Below are 19,523 nucleotides of genomic sequence, written 5' to 3' on the forward strand. Positions count from 1 at the left end.
AAACTAACCTGTCACACGAGAAACCTCTACTTTCAAGCGACCACAAACCTGGAAACAAAAACGTTGAGAAAAAAACATTAAACAAGTTTAACAAGTGGCAAGCGATAGCATTGTCTCATTCTGAAAGGTGATTGGTACATGTATATAATGTGACCGAAAATTATTAATACCTAGCTATATTTGTTGCCTGGTGATTGGTTCGTGCATGTCATGTGACTGTTACCTACCTCTCCTTGCTGACTAATGATTGGTGCAGCATACTCGTGACTGACATCGTGTAGCAAGCATTCCAAGAACACGTTACAGACGCCGATGAGTGTGTGACACTCCACTTCGAAGAACAGGTCAGTATCGTCCACCTGGGAGGTGATATGGTCTCTGTTAGTGGATCGCGAATAGGCGGTATCATACAATAAAGCTAACAAATAGGCGGCATCTTATACAATAAAGCTAACAAATAGGCGGTATCATACAATAAAGCTAACAAATAGGCGGTATCATACAATAAAGCTGACAAATAGGCGGCATCTTATACAATAAAGCTAACAAATAGGCGGTATCATACAATAAAGCTGACAAATAGGCGGTATCATACAATAAAGCTGACAAATAGGCGGCATCTTATACAATAAAGCTAGGAAATAGGCAGCATATTATATAGTAAAGCTAACAAATAGGCGGTATCATACAATAAAGCTAACAAATAGGCGGTATCATACAATAAAGCTAACAAATAGGCGGTATCATACAATAAAGCTAACAAATAGGCGGTATCATACAATAAAGCTAACAAATAGGCGGTATTATACAATAAAGCTAACAAATAGGCGGTATCATACAATAAAGCTAACAAATAGGCGGTATCATACAATAAAGCTGACAAATAGGCGGTATCATACAATAAAGCTGACAAATAGGCGGTATTATACAATAAAGCTAACAAATAGGCGGTATCATACAATAAAGCTGACAAATAGGCGGTATCATACAATAAAGCTGACAAATAGGCGGTATTATACAATAAAGCTAACAAATAGGCGGTATCATACAATAAAGCTAACAAATAGGCGGCATCTTATACAATAAAGCTGACAAATAGGCGGTATCATACAATAAAGCTGACAAATAGGCGGTATTATACAATAAAGCTAACAAATAGGCGGTATCATACAATAAAGCTGACAAATAGGCGGTATCATACAATAAAGCTGACAAATAGGCGGTATTATACAATAAAGCTAACAAATAGGCGGTATCATACAATAAAGCTGACAAATAGGCGGTATCATACAATAATGCTGACAAATAGGCGGTATTATACAATAAAGCTAACAAATAGGCGGTATCATACAATAAAGCTAACAAATAGGCGGTATTATACAATAAAGCTAAAAAATAGGCGGTATCATACAATAAAGCTAACAAATAGGCGGTATCATACAATAAAGCTGACAAATAGGCGGCATCTTATACAATAAAGCTAACAAATAGGCGGTATCATACAATAAAGCTGACAAATAGGCGGCATCTTATACAATAAAGATGACAAATTGGAGGCATCTTAAACAATAAAGCTACGAAATAGGCAGCATATTATATAATAAAGCTAACATATAGGCGGTATCATACAATAAAGCTAACAAATAGGCGGCATCTTATACAATAATGCTGACAAATTGGAGGCATCTTATACAATAAAGCTACGAAATAGGCAGCATATTATATAATAAAGCTAACAAATAGGCTGAATCTTATACAATAAAGCTAACAAATAGGCTTCATCTAATACAATAAAATTCCCTTTTCCCGTACCTTTTAACAAAATGGTTATTCCTCCTTTACACCCCCTGCTCTCCCCTCCATCGCTCCCATATATCTTATTATTAAAGAGGTTATCATAATATCATATAATATCATACCGTTATCATAATCACCCTCTTCTATGCCCATCCCCATATCACCCAACATCTCTTCTCCATATGTTGTAACTGAATGAGACTCCTTCCGATAGAATCCCCTCTCTAAACCCTCATGTTCTCCCTCCCCCTTTCTCTTCTCATTACCTTGTCGTTGAATGGTACTCCTTCCTCTATACACTGGTTGTACAGCTCTCGCATGTCATAAATCTTGTTTGACAACTTATCCAGAGACCAGACTAGAAAAAAAAGCAAACGCTACCTACTATCAATAACTGTCGGTTATAACGCTTTAACATAACGCAGCAAAGTCTGCCTGTATCGGCTTGAACATAATACCAAACATAACAAGTAAAGGCTAACTCCGGTAGACCTTTAGCTATAATACAATACTATAATATGACACAGAATTATAGAGCTTGATTTTTTTTCTAGCGTGCAGGAGTGAAATGAAGGGTGAAATGGTGTAACGGAGAATTTATTTAAAGTAGTTTTTTTACACGCCAGGTGCGCCAGTAGGTCGAATAATGCATAGTGAAGTGATTCCATGGGGGGAGGGGTGGGCGGCATGATCCTAGGGGGAGGGGGGGGTAGGATGGCATGGTCCCATGGGGAGAGGGGTGAACTCACTTTGAGTGATTCCATAGGGGGAGGGTGGGCACCATGATCATTTTGGTAGTGGGGAGACGTGATATTTCGGGGGGAGGGTGGACTCACTTTGAGTTCCTCTGCTTTTGTGTTTGACTACAATGGCAACTTCGCTGCTGTAGCCAGAACGACTTTTTCCGAAAGTTAAACTGGAAGTGGGAATCTGCAAAAGGAAAAATGCAGTGAGCCCAACGTCAGAGACATATGCCTTTTTGGTCAGTTTATTACCTGTAATGTGACAGCAAAAAAAAAAAAAAATCCATCATGGTCAATCTATTACCTGTAATGTGACAGCAAAATCGGTGTCTTTATTCATCTCTTCGCTGAGCTGGTTGGCCTCGCTGTAAGAAAATCAGTGAGTCATTAGTGAAGACATTAGATTCTATGTTCCGATGTTAGGTACTATCAATATACGCTGAATATAATATTAGCTGAACAATTTATGAGGAAGCCTAATTACATAGCCCAGTGCTATGGTGGTTTTATTCGATGGTAGTATGGTATATGCTTGACATTTGAATTTTTTTCCAGGGCTCTATATTGACGGTGAGTATTGTCACCAGTTTACTTCCGGACAGCCGACGGAAACGTCAATTGACAAGAGACAAAAGAATCTATTACAATTCGCGCTGTTTAACAGGCCACATCATCAAAGAAACTTCCAATAAACACACTGCTTTTACTATTTTGACAATTTTTTTCGCGTTTTCTGTTAAAAATCACCGGACATTCTTACGTAATCGACCAGAAGTAAACTGGTGAAAATGCGACTTTAACCTGTCAACCTTTTTATCAGGGGACGCAAACCACCTGATTCCCTGATTTCCTTACCGTACGAGTGTGTTTGCTTTGAGCACTTCCTCTTTTAGCACGAGTGGCCGCTGCTCGGGTCTCGGGTCGTACTGTGATTGGCTAAGCTCGCGATCCTCATACCACGACATCCGGGAACCATAACCCGAACTAAACGAGCTCAGGCTCGACGTGCGATCGATTTGTGGTCGGCTTCCGAACGGGCTCATTTGGACTTCTTTTTTAAGTTCTTCAATCTTCTCTTCGTACATGAGTCTTTGTTTTTCAAGAGCGCCTGGAAGAGACCAGCACGAAAATAATGAATACCAGCATGAAGAGAATGAATGTTGATTAAAAAAAAATTCTTTGCTTGTAGTGCAAGGAATGTACGCAACCAAAGACACCAGAAATCCTCGTTTGAGTTAGCACATTTGAGTGTATTTGAGCGCTACAGGGCAGCACCTCTGAATACACTACGTAGCTGGACCGTAACTGGACCGCGTCGCAAAATAAGGCACATCTCAAAATATTTATAGAGGATTTCGTGGTTTCATTATCAGAATTTAGCCTAAAAATTCCTGTTCCTCCTACCGTGGGCGTATCAACGAAGTATAAATCTACAAGCAGCTTCAGTAACATCACCTTGTTTGTCTGCCTGGTACTGCTCTTCGAGTGCTCGGACGGACTCCTGTAACGGACCTGGGCAATAACACACAAAGTCATATCACTTAGTTTTGATTCTTTTGTAGGCAAATAACTTGCGTCTCCACTTGCGTCCCATGTGTTTGTGTTTATGTGATGTATCAAATACATTTTGTAGGGGAGACTCAAAAGAACCGCTGGAAATGCTTGCCCGCTGTATCATTTAAAGTAAAGTGCACATACACTAACCAACATTTATGATTGTAAACTGTGTGGAATAATCTGTTACTAATCGGTTGCCAGGTGCAAGTAAAGGGCAAGTGAGTATGCCAACGCTGAAACTTTATGTAGTCTTCCCCACATGGGTTATAAGTATTCTCGCGTATCACTTGTGCAATCTCATGAGTTGGTTCCTGTTGCGCGGACATGCATTACGCCATGTGTGTTGCGTGTACTTTCGCGTGTACCTTGCGCGATTTCGTGCATCATGAGTTCCTGTTGCGCGGACATGAAGTCAACTTGTTGCTCCGGTTGCTGTTCGCTGCTGCCAGGAGGGCGAGGACAATTGATACGGAAGAAATGATTGTTGCCCCACAGAATACGGTCCCCGTGACGCAACAGAGTGCGTTCCTTGACATCACGTCCATTTACAAATGTTCTGCAGAAATATAGAGTGGAAGACTGTTAATGCAAACACTCACGATGATACCGCTACTGATGATAGTGATGATATTATGATGACTTTTGTAACGGTGATAATGTTGATGATGATGACAACCATAATAATGCTGCTACTGATGAAAGTGATGGACAGGCATGAAAAGGCGATGGTGATAATGAAAAAGGCGATGATGGCGGTTGATGGCCAGATGGCGCTGTAGTCATTGACAACGTTGCGCAAAAAAATAGACCATTAGCATTTCTTTCTTCGATTTTTCAATTTACTTTTTTTAACATGGCCCTTGATCCATGCAACTTCTTCTGGAGTTTTCTTAGAATTTTGGAATTTATTTCAAATTTACAAGGTCCCTAAGTAGGACAATCGTGGATTTAAAGGAGTAGGCAGTTGCGTACCAAGGAATTTTTTGGGGTTGGGGGTGCGCAGTCTTCGTGTCATACGGCTAAAAGAAATCTTACCTTGCATTTGGACTGGGCGTTAGGTACACTTCATTCTCTTCTATGTCCATCTCACAGTGTTCTGGTAGGATCCCTAGCCCACCTAGCTGAATGTCTGGTGTGTGATTAGCGTCCAGGCGTCCGACCTTACTATGCTCCTACAACAAGAAATGTTTATATTAACTTGGTTATTCGCCTCCCTCAAATAGATTAAGTGTCCAAATAGACACACTTTGGACTAAAATACATCAAATCAACAGGATTATGTTGCAATTTCGAAATTTGTTTGAATAAAAGAATGTTGATCAGCCACTCCTTTGCTAATGATCACATGTGACCATATCACTTAACACATTGGTGGAGAGCCCTTGACTGTACTCATTGGTGGAAAAGCAGTGATCTACACTTTGGTGGAGAACGTGGCTCTACTCATTCGTGGAAAAGCAATGATCTATACATTGGTGGAGAAGCTGTGACTATTCACACTGGCAAAGAACCCGGGATTTTACGCATTGATAGAATAACAATCCCGTGACTATAGGCACCGATAGGGAACGCGCGACTATATGTCGGTTGAAAAGCAATGGCTCTTCAAATTGGCGGAGAACCCGCAACGCTAAACATCGGATGAAAACACCTCGACTCAAAATATTGGTAGAGAACCTGTGAATATACACACATTGGTGGATAACCCATGACACGTTTTGGTGGAAAGCCCTTAATCTACACAGTGGTGGAGAACCTGTTACTATACACATTGGTGGAAAACCGCTATTAACATTATGGTGGAAAGCCCTGAATATAAACAGTGGCGGAGAATCTGTGTTCTAAGAATTGGTATAGAAGCCATGACCATACACATTTGGGGAGAACGCGTGACAGTTCATACTGTGTAAAGCAACAATCTTTGTAACGTTGAAATCTTAAGCGTCCGAGTAAATTTGATTACAGATTATATGTTAATAATCTAAATAGAAAGACCTTTATTGGTATTGTCTGCATTTTTAAGTGTGCACGTACCTTGAGGTAGTAGACGAGTAGCTCGTTCATGGCTGGATCTGCATTCAGGTTCACAAGATAAAACTTGTTCTTTTCCACGCCAATTCCAGATGACTGTATGGAGATGCCCATATCTTCTAATGCCTTGTGCCTCTCCTACAGATACACCCACATCAAATCAAGCACATGAAGTTGTTGCTGGTATTAAGCCCAGATCGCGCCTATCGTTTGTGTTGTTTGTTTGTATGCAATGCCACAAAGAGTCTATAGCACGCAGTAGAAGAAACCTAGTCAAGCGCCATAGGATAGCTGAGGTTACAATACATTGGGTACATCAGGCCCAAAAGCTGGATGGAGTGCCGGCGGACCATTTTGACAATTCAAGCCAAACCCAAACCCTACCCACCCCCTGTCAATACTCACTTGCTGTATCTCCTCTGTTTGTTTTACCTTCTACTCCCAAGACATTGTACATTCGTTCAGCCTACACACCCCCTGTCCATACTCACTTGCTGTATCTTCTCTGTTTGTTTTTCCTTCTGCTCCCAAGACATTGTACATTCCTTCATAAGGTTCTCGTTCTCAGATATCATCTCCTGAATTTCAAGCTCCCCCGTCTCTTCTTGTATGGGAAAGCCAGCGATCTTGGACTGTAGGAGATGTTTAAGTCTTTCCACCTCTTCTCGTAGCTCGCGGATAATCTAGAAAAGCATATAACGTTAGTGTCAAGATTCCTCAAGTATTTTACACTTTTGTTTAAAATCTGCCCATGTACACTCAGTCAGTAGATCATGCCTAGATCATTGTTTTATAATAGGAAATATACGTTGTTAATTTGTTTTCGCAAAATTTGTGTTGATCCAATAGAAAACCAATAGAAATAGAAATAGAAATAGAAACCAATAGAAAATCATTGCAAAAAGTAACTTTTTTCTAAGTTCCTCATTGAATGCATTGTATCTCACATTGGCAATGTACTTTAATAATCCATAATAACCAGCATACACTATCACTAGCAACCCAAGAACATTGCCAGGGGTCCTAGGCAGTAACCGCTCTCTTTCTCTCTCGGAAATCCATCCACAACAGCTGTAGCCCCCACCCCAACCCGCTTTTTAAGTTCTGCCCACTCTCAAATAAGCTGATTTCACTACAATCCCTACAAAAAGATATGGGAAACTTCGCATAACATCACTTCCCCGCTTTTTCTCACAATTAACATTGCTATAAAGTGTTTTCTTCAGCTGACTACGCAATTCGCATTCAGATGATCATGTATGCTCCATCATTGAGGAGGAGAAAGGGAGGCGTCCCACTTTTATCTCGGATTGTAACCGCCGCTTGTTTCCAAGGTACTTACTCTGGCATTCGGATCTTCGTTGACCACAGCATGGTTCACGATCTTCTTGGCTCTGTCCGCGTATCGCAGAGTTGACAGAGTTTCCTCATAATTATCAGCAGACGGACTGATGGTCGCAACCATTACCGTCTTGCTATTACCACCAAGGTTATCCTGCAAGAGTCACGAACTGTAGTAAGTAGTAATACAAATTATTTAACATACATCTGGACCCAATAACTTTAACTCGGGTAACTCAGACTCCCCGCTATCCTGAAACTGGCTTTAGGATTTTTAGGGGACTTGTTTTCTGTCACTTTTAATCACAGATAACTCAACTCCTAGCCTACTCAAAGTGATTGTTGTTTTTGCTTGAGTCACGTTGTATCCCTGCATATCGAGCAAGATCAGCAAATAGGTTTAGAGATTGCAATCAAATATCAAGAACATTATGGAGATGGACCAAATTCTTCAAGTTACTGTATCTTCTCCAAGCTTGCATTAGAACTACTGTAGTTTATCTTCAAGTTGAGCGAGCCATAAGCCGCTTGGAGGATGGTAGGGGTCAGGCACACAAAGATTTAGGGGTGGGAGACTTTTACATTAGTATACCTTGTTGAGAAGAGGGAATAAGATATGATGTTGATAAGGAAAGGGGGATTGGTATGGAAGAAATGAGGGCCTTTAAACTTGAGATACCTTTACACTTGAGAAATGTAGATGGGAGGGACTGAGCATGTGTTGATGAGGAAAAGAGAGAATGGTAAGAAACTATCAGCTTTTATTCTTATACAAATAACACCTTTAGTTACCTTCAGAAGCCAAGTAAGCACTGAGTCTCGGTAGGGCACAAAGTGGGCACCCTTCTTGCCATGCTTTCCGGCAGACTAACGTCACAAAAAGTAATAAAACAAGATCATATGAGACCAAACCAGGTCATAACATAAAAAACAAAACAAGCGAAGTATATATCAAAGCTATAACTGGCCATAGCTCTGGTGTAAACGCTACAATTTGTGTACCATTGGCTATTCAGGCCCAGCTCACTTGCACAGTACCAAATTGATTTTCTCAGCTGCTGAGCTTCAATTATGGCCCCACGATAATAATTTGAGTGGTGAGAACCTTCCATTTTTCCAATCAAACGCATTTTTTTTTGTAGACAGTTGTATTAGAGACATAACTGTCATGGTGCATAAAGACTTTAGATTAATCAACCAATTGCTTCCATTGGTCAAAGAGAAATCTCAAGTTGAAAAAGGCTCAAGTTAAAAAAAGGCAGAACTAGCATTTATCAAAGAATGGCTCAATACAAAAAAAACTAAACTAAAGTTTTTTCAATTTTTTGCTCCTAAAGTCCGACGCATTCACACGTGCACTTTGCTCACTGCCTCGCTAGGCTAAAAAGTCACAGTGTGTACGTCATTACATCTCGCGAGCAACTGAGGCAAAATTCTCTCCTCCTTGAACTGTCAGTTTATGGGCTTGAGAGGCAGTGAGCATGAAGCATGTGTGAAGTTTTGCTCACCATGTGCGCAGGGCTGAAGAACAAGCATTCCTATAGGTGAAGAGGGTGTTTCTATTGAACAGAACCACCCCCTGGATCCTGGTTTATGCAATTGCTTAGCAAACACTGACTCCCACCTGTTCTGCAAGGCTTGAGATGACCTGGCCCAGGGTGACTAGGGACCTATTGATGTTACTCCCCTCCTTAAGACGGTCACCCTCGGCACCTGTCTTGCATGCCCGCTCACTGCCAGCCAGATCAACCAAGCTAAGTTTGCTCACTTTCTCACCTATGGACTGTGTATAATCACAGGGTGTAATATTAATAGTGTGAATAACTCAGGGTGTGGTCTTAACTGGGGTGAGTAAGACAGGTGTGGTGGGTATCACAGGGTGTGATCTTAGTAAGGGTGAATAACACAAGGTGTGGTATTGAAAATAACACAGATTGCAGCCTGAAAAGTTTAAATATCGAAGGGTGGATAACACAGGGTGTAGTCTTAATGGAGGTGAATATCACAGGGTTAATAACACATGATGAAGCATTTGTTGAATTGAATAACAAAGTTCCCAGTGTTGCCTTGTGAATAAAACATGGTGTACAGCTTTTGCGGGGGTGAATAACATAGGGTGTGTTAATACAGTGAGTAATACAGAATACAGGGTGTATTCTTCCCATTACTCACAAGGAATTATCAATGGTATATCGATGGTATATCAAGGTATACTGCTATTAAATATGCATAATAATTATAACAAGCTGCCCTTTCCCTGGCCCGACCCTACCTCTGTCTGGTGGTCATATTCAGTCCTAGCAAGGAGAATGTTAAAGACAGCATGAGAACGGCTACTTTCTGTGTTCATTCGTGTGGCAGCTACTGTCCTTGACTTGTTTCCTTCCATCATGATCGCCTCTATGTCCTACAAAAAAACAAAAGGTTTTGAAGAATCCTGAGGGGGGAATCCTGAACAAAACTGTCTACAACAAAAAACAGCCAAAGACTTGAAAAAAAGTATCAAACACATACACAGAAAATACTACTAATACCATAAAACATTTCATGGGTTTCCTCAAAGCATTATTGATCAGTTCCAACATCAATAAACACAAGTACAGTTAATGTTCTCAGAAGCAAATAATCTTACAAAACAACATTCTTTCACTAAAGGAGAACCGTATAAACTGTGTATAGAGAGTTTTAGGTTTTCTGTCATGAGTATGGTTTTCTGTAAGCCATGAGTATGGTTTTCTGTAAGCCATGAGTATGGTTTTCTGTAAGCCATGAGTATGGTTTTAAGTAAGCCATGAGTATGGTTTTCTGTAAGCCATGAGTATGGTTTTCTGTAAGCCATGAGTATGGTTTTCTGTAAGCCATGAGTATGGTTTTCTGTAAGCCATGAGTATGGTTTTCTGTAAGCCATGAGTATGGATTTCTGTAAGCCATGAGTATGGTTTTCTGTAAGCCATGAGTATGGTTTTCTGTAAGCCATGAGTATGGTTTTCTGTAAGCCATGAGTATGGTTTTCTGTAAGCCATGAGTTTGGTTTTCTGTGCGCCATGAGTATGGTTTTCTGTGCGCCATGAGTATGGTTTTCTGTAAGCCATGAGTATGGTTTTCTGTAAGCCATGAGTATGGTTTTCTGTAAGCCATAAGTATGGTTTTCTGTAAGCCATGAGTATGGTTTTCTGTAAGCCATGAGTATGGTTTTAAGTAAGCCATGGGTATGGTTTTAAGTCTATGTAAAGTATGTTGCTCTCATTCATTGATATCAAGCAATGAGCGAACCAGATGAGCATGAGAAGCAAAAACACTTATTTAGGCTGAACACTCACAGCATATTATTTAGGCTGAACACTCACAGCATATTATTTAGGCTGAACACTCACAGCATATTATTTAGGCTGAACACTCACAGCATATTATTTAGGCTGAACACTCACAGCATTTTATTTAGGCTGAACACTCACAGCATATTATTTAGGCTGAACACTCACAGCATATTATTTAGGCTGAACACTCACAGCATATTATTTAGGCTGAACACTCACAGCATATTATTTAGGCTGAACACTCACAGCATATTATTTAGGCTGAACACTCACAGCATATTATTTAGGCTGAACACTCACAGCATATTATTTAGGCTGAACACTCACAGCATATTATTTAGGCTGAACACTCACAGCATATTATTTAGGCTGAACACTCACAGCATATTATTTAGGCTGAACACTCACAGCATATTATTTAGGCTGAACACTCACAGCATATTATTTAGGCTGAACACTCACAGCATATTATTTAGGCTGAACACTCACAGCATATTATTTAGGCTGAACACTCACAGCATATTATTTAGGCTGAACACTCACAGCATATTATTTAGGCTGAACACTCACAGCATATTATTTAGGCTGAACACTCACAGCATATTATTTAGGCTGAACACTCACAGCATATTATTTAGGCTGAACACTCACAGCATATTATTTAGGCTGAACACTCACAGCATTTTATTTAGGCTGAACACTCACAGCATATTATTTAGGCTGAACACTCACAGCATATTATTTAGGCTGAACACTCACAGCATATTATTTAGGCTGAACACTCACAGCATTTTATTTAGGCTGAACACTCACAGCATATTATTTAGGCTGTCTATCCCTTAATCCAGGGCTTCTGGAATTACGCGGAAAAAAACTCAAAATTATGCGTGATTCTTTGCTAAATTACGCGCTAAATTATGCGGAAAATCAATCATTACGCGCTAAATTACGCTGGATTTTGCAATACATTTTTTTTTAAATCTAAATTTGGGTGATTCTTTACTAAATTACGTGCTACATAACACGGAATATCAACTGTTACGCCCAAACTACGCACGAAATAACTTGAAAAGTTTAATTTTTTGCGTGAAAATATCTTAGGCAAGTTTTCATTGGCTCCTAGCCACCAGCCAATTAAAAAAAGGTATTTTGTTATTAGTCCTAGGCCTTCGCGGTTTAGCAAAGAACGCCTCATTTTATTTGTTTTCGAAATTCAGTTCGAAATATCGCACTCTTACGAAGAATATCTCCCTTTTTTAGGAGAAATAGAGGTAAGAACCCTAAAAGAACACATCAGCTGTGCAATTAAATGTTTTGTCTTTCAAAATATAGCCAAATTACGAGGGATTACGCGAAAATTTGTGGATTACGCGGATTACGCAGAAAAAGCCAAATTACGCGCTTCCGCACAAGTGCGTAATTCCAGAAGCCCTGTTATAAGGTATGTACCAAGTGGGGAATAGGGGATGCCATGTTTCAGAATCAATTGATGTAGCCCTCAATATATTTTTAAGTTTAACTTAAGATATGTGAATAATATTCTATGTTTTAGAGCATGGAAGGCTTGCAAAAACTGGGGTTATATGCAATAAATTGTTTTATTTAAAGATGTACTTACTTCAAAAGATGATACCACAAGTTTTGTGAGCCCCTCTACATAGGGACCCATAACTTTATGCTCCCTTACTCTTAAACTTGCACTTCCACTGAAAGTACATCACAAAATGGCAATATTACTTACCCTTACTCTTTATCCCCCTTAAAGGGCATTTCCAATAATAGAAATGTCACATACAGTATCACTTTTCTCAGGATAAATAATTTACTCCATTTCACTAACAATCAGCCAGGGGGGGTGACACAACACACACCCGCCCCCCCTTTCTGGTCCCAAAAACGTCTTTCTACGTCTTATTATTTTCTTCAGAAATCACCCAAACCACATGGTGTAAGGGGCAGATGGGAATAGCTAAAAGATAGTGTAGAGGTAGCAAGCACCTCACTTAGCTATAAAAAAGTGGTATTCTTGACAAAATGGACAATCTGTATTTGTTGTTGTCGTTATTGCCAATTTATTTTATTGTAAAGGGTTACACTTGAGTTGGAGCCGTGCTCTGCTGTGTCCACCTTATCGCTATTTCAATATGTGTTATAGTGGTAGAAGCCTATAAAGAAAGAAAGAAAGAAAGAAAGAAAGAAAGAGAGAGAGGGAGGGAGGGAGGGAGGGAGGGAGGGAGGGAGGGAGGGAGGGAGGGACGGACGGACGGACGGACGGACGGACGGACGGACGGACGGACGGACGGACGGACAGATAGATAGATAGATAGGTAAATATATAAAAAGATAAATAAATAAATGTGTGCCTGAAAATCTCCTGCGGGTACATACTTGTCTGATAATAAAAGCTGGACCATGATAATTGAACATGGTATAAGGTAAAAAAAGATTCAAAATGCAGTAAGTACTGTAGCAATCACAGCTTTCTCTTACCCTCTAGGACAGAGCAAATCCCTGACTTTCTCGTTATAGATTTCAATGTATGAGACTTCCACTTTATATGTTATGTCATGGTTGTCATTCTGATAAACAAACAAACATGAATTACACAACAATCACTGAATTACGCATTTCAAGAAGACTACACAAGAAGGTACCTAATATCAACTGTACCAGCATACCTGTCAAGGCTTCAGATTTTTTGGGGGAGGGGCGAGGGGTGGGTATACCCTCGCAGGTGTTTGCCATATACCTCTCGTGCACAAATTCACTTATCATCTCACGAGGGTGTTAGATAAATTGTGCTACACAAGGGAATTATTGTTTTAAATATGTAAATAGAAAAAGGTCAAAATATTGATCGCAGAGTTTTTTTCGGGAGCGATAAAAATCGCTAAAAATTGGGAGATCTGGTGCTCAACACAGGAGAGCAATAAAAGGGTTTCAAAATCTTGAGACTCATGCTTTCTCTTACCCTCTAGGACAGAGCAATGCAGGAGAGTTGACAGGTATAATGTTACTGTACTTTACTTTCAAAATCAGGTGAGATTTTGGTCTTTAAACATAAGCAATAATCAAGCTTTTGATCATAAAATGATTTTTGGACATTGTTTAAATATTTGATGAAACACATTTTAATTGTAAGTAATGTATAAATACACAATAAACTTTAATTTGTTGTTACTTTACTCTGGTCATACAGTAGAAGATCAAATAGTATCTTTTTGACTTGGCAGCAATAGCTTGCAACTTTACTATTTTGATTTAGCAAGGTTCAGCATCTAACCAGGTTGCTAATTTTTACAAACTGCTAACAAGAGAGCAAAAACCTAAATAAACATTAACTCACAAGCTATCCCAGCCCAGTCATAGAGAGAAAGTGAAGGCTCTGGGATCTTATAACAGAAATGATAGCAGGCTACAAGATTAGAAAAAAAAGTTAGTTTAGTAAACTGTACCTGTGAAATTCCTCTGAAGAGATTGACACAAAGTCGTGGAATAATCCCCTTGTCTTCACCTGCACCCATCATTGTGTAGGTTTTACCTGAGCCTATCACAATTAAAGAAACATTAAGTTTATGGGGTGCTTTGGGATTTTGTGACATAGCAGAACATAAAGAGCTAAGGGAAAAAGTTTATGTATGTGTCATATTTGAAGGACAATACTTAACATCAATTAATTGGAAAAATATAATCCTGTTTGTTGTCAGGTTCTGTGATGTATTTTCTTCTATAAAAGGGATCAAATGGTTTGACCAATTTCTTTCATTAAAACCCAAAAGTAAAGTATAATGCATATGGCTACAAATTTTGGTACAATGCTAGTTTTAGGTATTCAATTTTGTATCCTTGATACTTTATCGGATAGGAGTTTTTTTATCAATGATAGTTTTTTTTTTTTACATATAATATACTATCTGGACTATGGCACTATTAGTATACAATTAAAACTCTTTCAGGTCACATTTATACCTGAATACCTATAGGAGATTGAGTTTAATCATTAAAACATATAGTACAGTATTACCTGTCTGTCTATATGCAAAGATACAGCATTATATCCCTAACTCACCCCTCCCAAACCCCATGGGACATCTTACTATAGATCAGTAGCACAATCATGACACCATTTTAGCAAAAACAACAAACTGTCGCACAAAATAGTATATATCTCTCTCAGTTCTTATGCTTTTCACATGAAACTTTTTATAATTGTAGTCCAATAACCAATTTACAAGACCAAGGAAAAAATATTATATTTCTGAGTAGACATTTCTTGACAAAAATCTAGAAATTTAATAAACACAGCAAATTTAGAATGTAACGCGTTACATTTCCGGTCTAACACCGCATCACAAAATAACATTTTAGTTAAATTTTCTTAAAGGCTTTTAAAAAATATGCTAAATTGAACCGACATAAATAAGGATAATAATATAACAAACATATACAAGTAATTTTAAACAAATTCATTTATTGTATTTGCAGATATTAAGATTTACAAAATATCGATGATGCGTCTAAACAGCATGTAACGCTCGTGTTATTAACAAACCTGCTCCACAAATAATGACCGATTTTAGGTACTATAAAAACAAATGTGATAAACTAAATTTTAATTTTATGATGGGCAACAAATAAACTCCTTGTAAGCGAAGTTTTCAGACAATCCACCAAATAGTTTTTGCGAAAAAAAGACAACCAATAATTCGGAAACACTTTCTGTTACATTGAAAATGAGTTTAATTTTACACCATCGCAATCACAAAACACAAAATTTAGTAATAGTACTTTTATCAAACGGTACTCACTACGACATCCCCGCTTTGGGCTTGTGTTTAGCCGACATCCCTAAAGATTTCAGCCGAATTGCAATAGTTTTGAGCGAGAAAATCAAATTTCAATGATTCGGAAACACTTTTGTGCATTATTACAGTGCTCACAAAGCGTAACGAGCGTTACAGCTGGAAGAAAACGCGAAGACAAACTGCTAAAATGTTTCAAAATATTGTCTCTGCTTGCTTCTTTCCTCGTCCTATGCCTAGAACAATAGATTTATGGGGGTCCCAGCACAAAATGCAGGGGTTTTGTGCATCATAAGTTAAAAATAAACGCCCGCAGGTATTGCACAGAGAGTGCGTAGCACGTGTAGTCGGTCATTCGGCAACACAATACACAAGCTAACCTTTGAATATTCATATGGAAAATCCTGTTTCACGTAAGCAAGCTGCAGCACTCAAGAAAAAAGAAATAAAAAGGGCAAAAGACAAAGATTACTACGAGAAAAATCGCAAAAAGAAAATAGCTCAAGTAATCGAGCGGCGAAAAGCGAGACGAGAGGAGACAAAAGGCAAGTCACGAACAAGAACGGAAATAAAGAAAGCTGCGTCAAAGAAGAGACGCAAAGAACAACGAGCTACCGCCAGAGAAGAACTTGAAAGAAAAAGACAAATAGCAAGAGAAAAGGGAAAGGGTCCGTAGATACCGCCAGAAAAATAAGGAAGAACAAGGACAGGAGAAAAAATTTTGCAGAACACTGGGGAGAGATTCAAGAACCGCACGTCCAAAAAACGTGTTACTGACAAGGTCAAAGATAAACTTCCGCAAACTCCCGAGAAAAAAGCCGAAGTACTAGAAGCTTTGATAAACAGCCCGAGAACAAGAAAAATACTTTCCAGGCAAGGGGTAGTGAAAACTCCAGAAGAAGAAAAAGAAAGTAACCTGTTGAAAGCCCTCGCGTCGGATATCTCTGAAGGTTTGAAACACGTCAAACGTTCGGGATCGAACGAAAAACGCGCTGCCTACAAAGCACTTAAATCACTTGCCTTTGGAGATAATATAAAAAAGTCGAGAGCAAAAAAGTCCCTAGGAAAGTTAGTCTGCCTTAACGAAAAGAGCATCAGTAAAGCCATCAAAACAAGGGAGGAGATTTTAAAGGGAGAAGGAGAAAGCTGGCTTTATGTAAAAAGAAAAACATGATGAGATGCGCTCCCAGAAGAAGACGTTGAAAAAATTTACTGCTTCTGGGCCAGTTCGGCTAGTCGTCCTACAGGAGACAAAAGTGACTTTGTGAAAAACAGAGTTGGCAAAAAACAGTATTTAACCCACCCCAAGCATGTTCTCGAAACGAGCCAAACGGATGCTTTCCAGGAATTTGCGAAGCTTCACCCTGAAGTAAAAGTAGCGCAACGCAAATTCGAGATGTTAAAACCTTACTTTGTAAAACAAGCAAGAGAAAGGGACAGAAAATCTTGCCTTTGCAGAAAACATGTCGAAACGAAAATTCTTTTCGACGCATGTATGAAGTTTCGAAAGGGTGTGGTCAAGACGACGGGAAACGAGAGCAAAGAGTCGCCCATTTTCAAAACGTTGACAGAAGCGGCTGATGCAACCTTATGCTCAAAGGAAGATGGGATAGAGCACCATAAAATCAAGTGCTTGGAGCGAGATTGCAACAGATGCTCTGTGGAGAAAATAAAACTACTTCCAGAGGAGTCTAGCAATGAAGGAAGTGTTTGTTGGTCTAGGTACGAGTACCTACCCACTGGAAAATTCCTTGCCAATGGTCAAGAGAAAAAGAAGATAGCCTTGGTCCCCAAAGAAACACCACCCTCAGAAATGTTTAAATATTTCAAAAAGCTTTTGGAAGCCTATCCCCTGCATTCATTCATGGCTAAATGGCAACGTGAGCAACTTGATAATCTTTTGGAACACTTGCAACTTGGCCATGTCGTGTGCATTCACGACTATTCTGAGGGGTATGCGTGTCGCCAGCAAGATGAGATCCAATCAGAGTTCTTTGACGTAGCCAAGGCTTCTCTACATGTTACCATCTTACATCGCCATGCTGTTGAAAGTAAAGACGGGATCACAAGCACAGAGGCTGAGCCACACTTGATCAAAGAGCACTTGTTTGTGGTTTCCGATGATCCGACGCAAGACCATGACAGTGTGCACAAAGCCCAAGAGCTTATGATTACCTGGTCAACGATGTGGGCTATAGCATTGAGCTCTTGCATGAATTTACAGATGGGTGCGCAGCACAATATAAGTCACGACACTGCATTGGAGATTTGTCATGTTCTCTGGCAGATTTTGGATATCCCATCCAAAGAAGCTTTTTCGAAACCTCCCATGCTAAAGGAGAGCAAGATGCTGCTGGCTCTCATGTAAAGCAGAAAACCAGCCAAGCCGTCCTACGCAGAAAAGCTAAAATCAATTCTGCAAAGGACATGTATGCTTATCTGGTTGCAAACTTTACAGAGCCAGCAGCAACTAGCTATGCTGCTCGTAGAACGGCTACCCAGCTGACGCGCCGTGTTTTCTTTTATGTTCCTGCAAAAGGAGAGGGTGCAGTCTCCAGGAACCGTGATGGGCGAAAGTACAAGGAAGCAAAGGGCATAAGAAAATGGCACTGTGTCAAGACACTTCCCCAGCAAGAGAAGGTCCTAGTACGGCATCGGACATGCTACTATGTGAGCTGCGTTGTGAAAGATGAAGATTCATGTACCAATAAGGCATGGCTTGATGAGTGGAAAGAAGTGACTATCCCTAGAGATGGTTCAGTTGCTATCACTCGTCAAGCCACAGAGCAGCCTGCTCTTGATCATGATACAGCATCACACATGGCAGATCTGGCTGCGTGCGGCAGCACTGTTGCCATTGAGGCTGAAGGTGATAGAATGTACGATTTCTATCTCCTCAAAGTCACGTCAGCAGGTGTTGAGGAGCTAGAACATGACTACACTGATGATTACCACAACACTGCACTGAGAGGAGAGTCTGTCTTGAAGGGGCATTTTTATCTCCGTGATAATATTCATGACATGACTTTCACCTTAAACGAAAAACGGATTGCAGTTGTTTATGCGGCCACTGTCCGCCATATTTGTGGTGACCTCCCCACTAAGAAAAGAGGCAAGAAACATATTTACAAGCTTCCATTGAAGGAAAATGAAGCCATCCTTGCCGTTCTTTGAGAAAAGTGACATTTTAAAGTATTTAGTGTTACTTATACTGTATTCTGTGTGATATTGTAGTGGGAGCCACACCCGCAAAGCATTGTGGGTAAAACACAAAAAATCACAAAAATCATGAAATAATGTAAAATATGAAATAATTTCAACTGTTTGTCAAAACATACTTCATAATTAGCCTGTAGAACCTTTGAATAGGGAAATTAAATCATTTTGTTTTTTTAACCTAGTGTGCTACTGATCTATAGTGATAAGAAGTTATCTTACTTGTCTGACCATATGCAAGGATAAAGTCATTGTATTATTCTCCCTCCCTGGGGAGTATAGTATAGTAATATGAACTTATCTCACCTGTCTGGCCATATGCAAAGAAACATTCTAACCCCCCCTCCCTCTCCCTATGGAGTTTGATTATAGTGTTAAAAAATATATCTTGCCTGTCTGGTCATATGCAAATATACAGGTATTGTACCCCCACCCCTCCCTAGGGAGTTTGATAATAGGGTTAAAAAACATACCTTGCCTGTCTGTTTATATGCAAAGATACAGGCATTGTACCCCCACCCCTCCCTAGGGAGTTTGATAATAGGGTTAAAAAACATACCTTGCCTGTCTGGTCATATGCAAAGATACAGGCATTGTACCCCCACCCCTCCCTAGGGAGTTTGATAATAGGGTTAAAAAACATACCTTGCCTGTCTGGTCATATGCAAAGATACAGGCATTGTACCCCCACCCCTCCCTAGGGAGTTTGATAATAGGGT

General features: G+C 39.7%; 1 protein-coding gene across 4 annotated transcripts in view; it reads right to left on the reverse strand.

The window, feature by feature from the left end:
* The window catches only part of LOC5510185 (kinesin-like protein KIF13B), a 38,809-nt gene that overhangs the window by 16,129 nt on the left and 3,157 nt on the right, over nucleotides 1-19,523 (reverse strand). For 2 of the 4 annotated variants that reach the window (XM_048734100.1, XM_048734099.1), the window contains exons 6-23: nucleotides 14,242-14,333; nucleotides 13,277-13,365; nucleotides 12,405-12,492; nucleotides 9,742-9,876; nucleotides 9,094-9,252; nucleotides 8,262-8,336; nucleotides 7,471-7,623; nucleotides 6,620-6,811; nucleotides 6,132-6,266; nucleotides 5,133-5,269; nucleotides 4,463-4,653; nucleotides 3,996-4,052; nucleotides 3,396-3,648; nucleotides 2,845-2,905; nucleotides 2,634-2,727; nucleotides 2,064-2,155; nucleotides 228-359; nucleotides 9-48 (exon numbers count right to left, since the gene is read on the reverse strand). In XM_048734100.1, coding sequence (XP_048590057.1) covers nucleotides 9-48; nucleotides 228-359; nucleotides 2,064-2,155; nucleotides 2,634-2,727; nucleotides 2,845-2,905; nucleotides 3,396-3,648; nucleotides 3,996-4,052; nucleotides 4,463-4,653; nucleotides 5,133-5,269; nucleotides 6,132-6,266; nucleotides 6,620-6,811; nucleotides 7,471-7,623; nucleotides 8,262-8,336; nucleotides 9,094-9,252; nucleotides 9,742-9,876; nucleotides 12,405-12,492; nucleotides 13,277-13,365; nucleotides 14,242-14,333 — 2,175 coding nt within the window. Of the gene's footprint in view, nucleotides 1-8; nucleotides 49-227; nucleotides 360-2,063; nucleotides 2,156-2,633; nucleotides 2,728-2,844; nucleotides 2,906-3,395; nucleotides 3,649-3,995; nucleotides 4,053-4,462; nucleotides 4,654-5,132; nucleotides 5,270-6,131; nucleotides 6,267-6,619; nucleotides 6,812-7,470; nucleotides 7,624-8,261; nucleotides 8,337-9,093; nucleotides 9,253-9,741; nucleotides 9,877-12,404; nucleotides 12,493-13,276; nucleotides 13,366-13,757; nucleotides 13,769-14,241; nucleotides 14,334-19,110; nucleotides 19,136-19,523 lie in introns of those variants that run through there. The other 2 variants (XM_048734101.1, XM_048734102.1) reach the window with 2 other exon arrangements.

This window comes from Nematostella vectensis, chromosome 11 (assembly GCF_932526225.1).
Source record: "Nematostella vectensis chromosome 11, jaNemVect1.1, whole genome shotgun sequence".
Classification (NCBI taxonomy): domain Eukaryota; kingdom Metazoa; phylum Cnidaria; class Anthozoa; order Actiniaria; family Edwardsiidae; genus Nematostella; species Nematostella vectensis.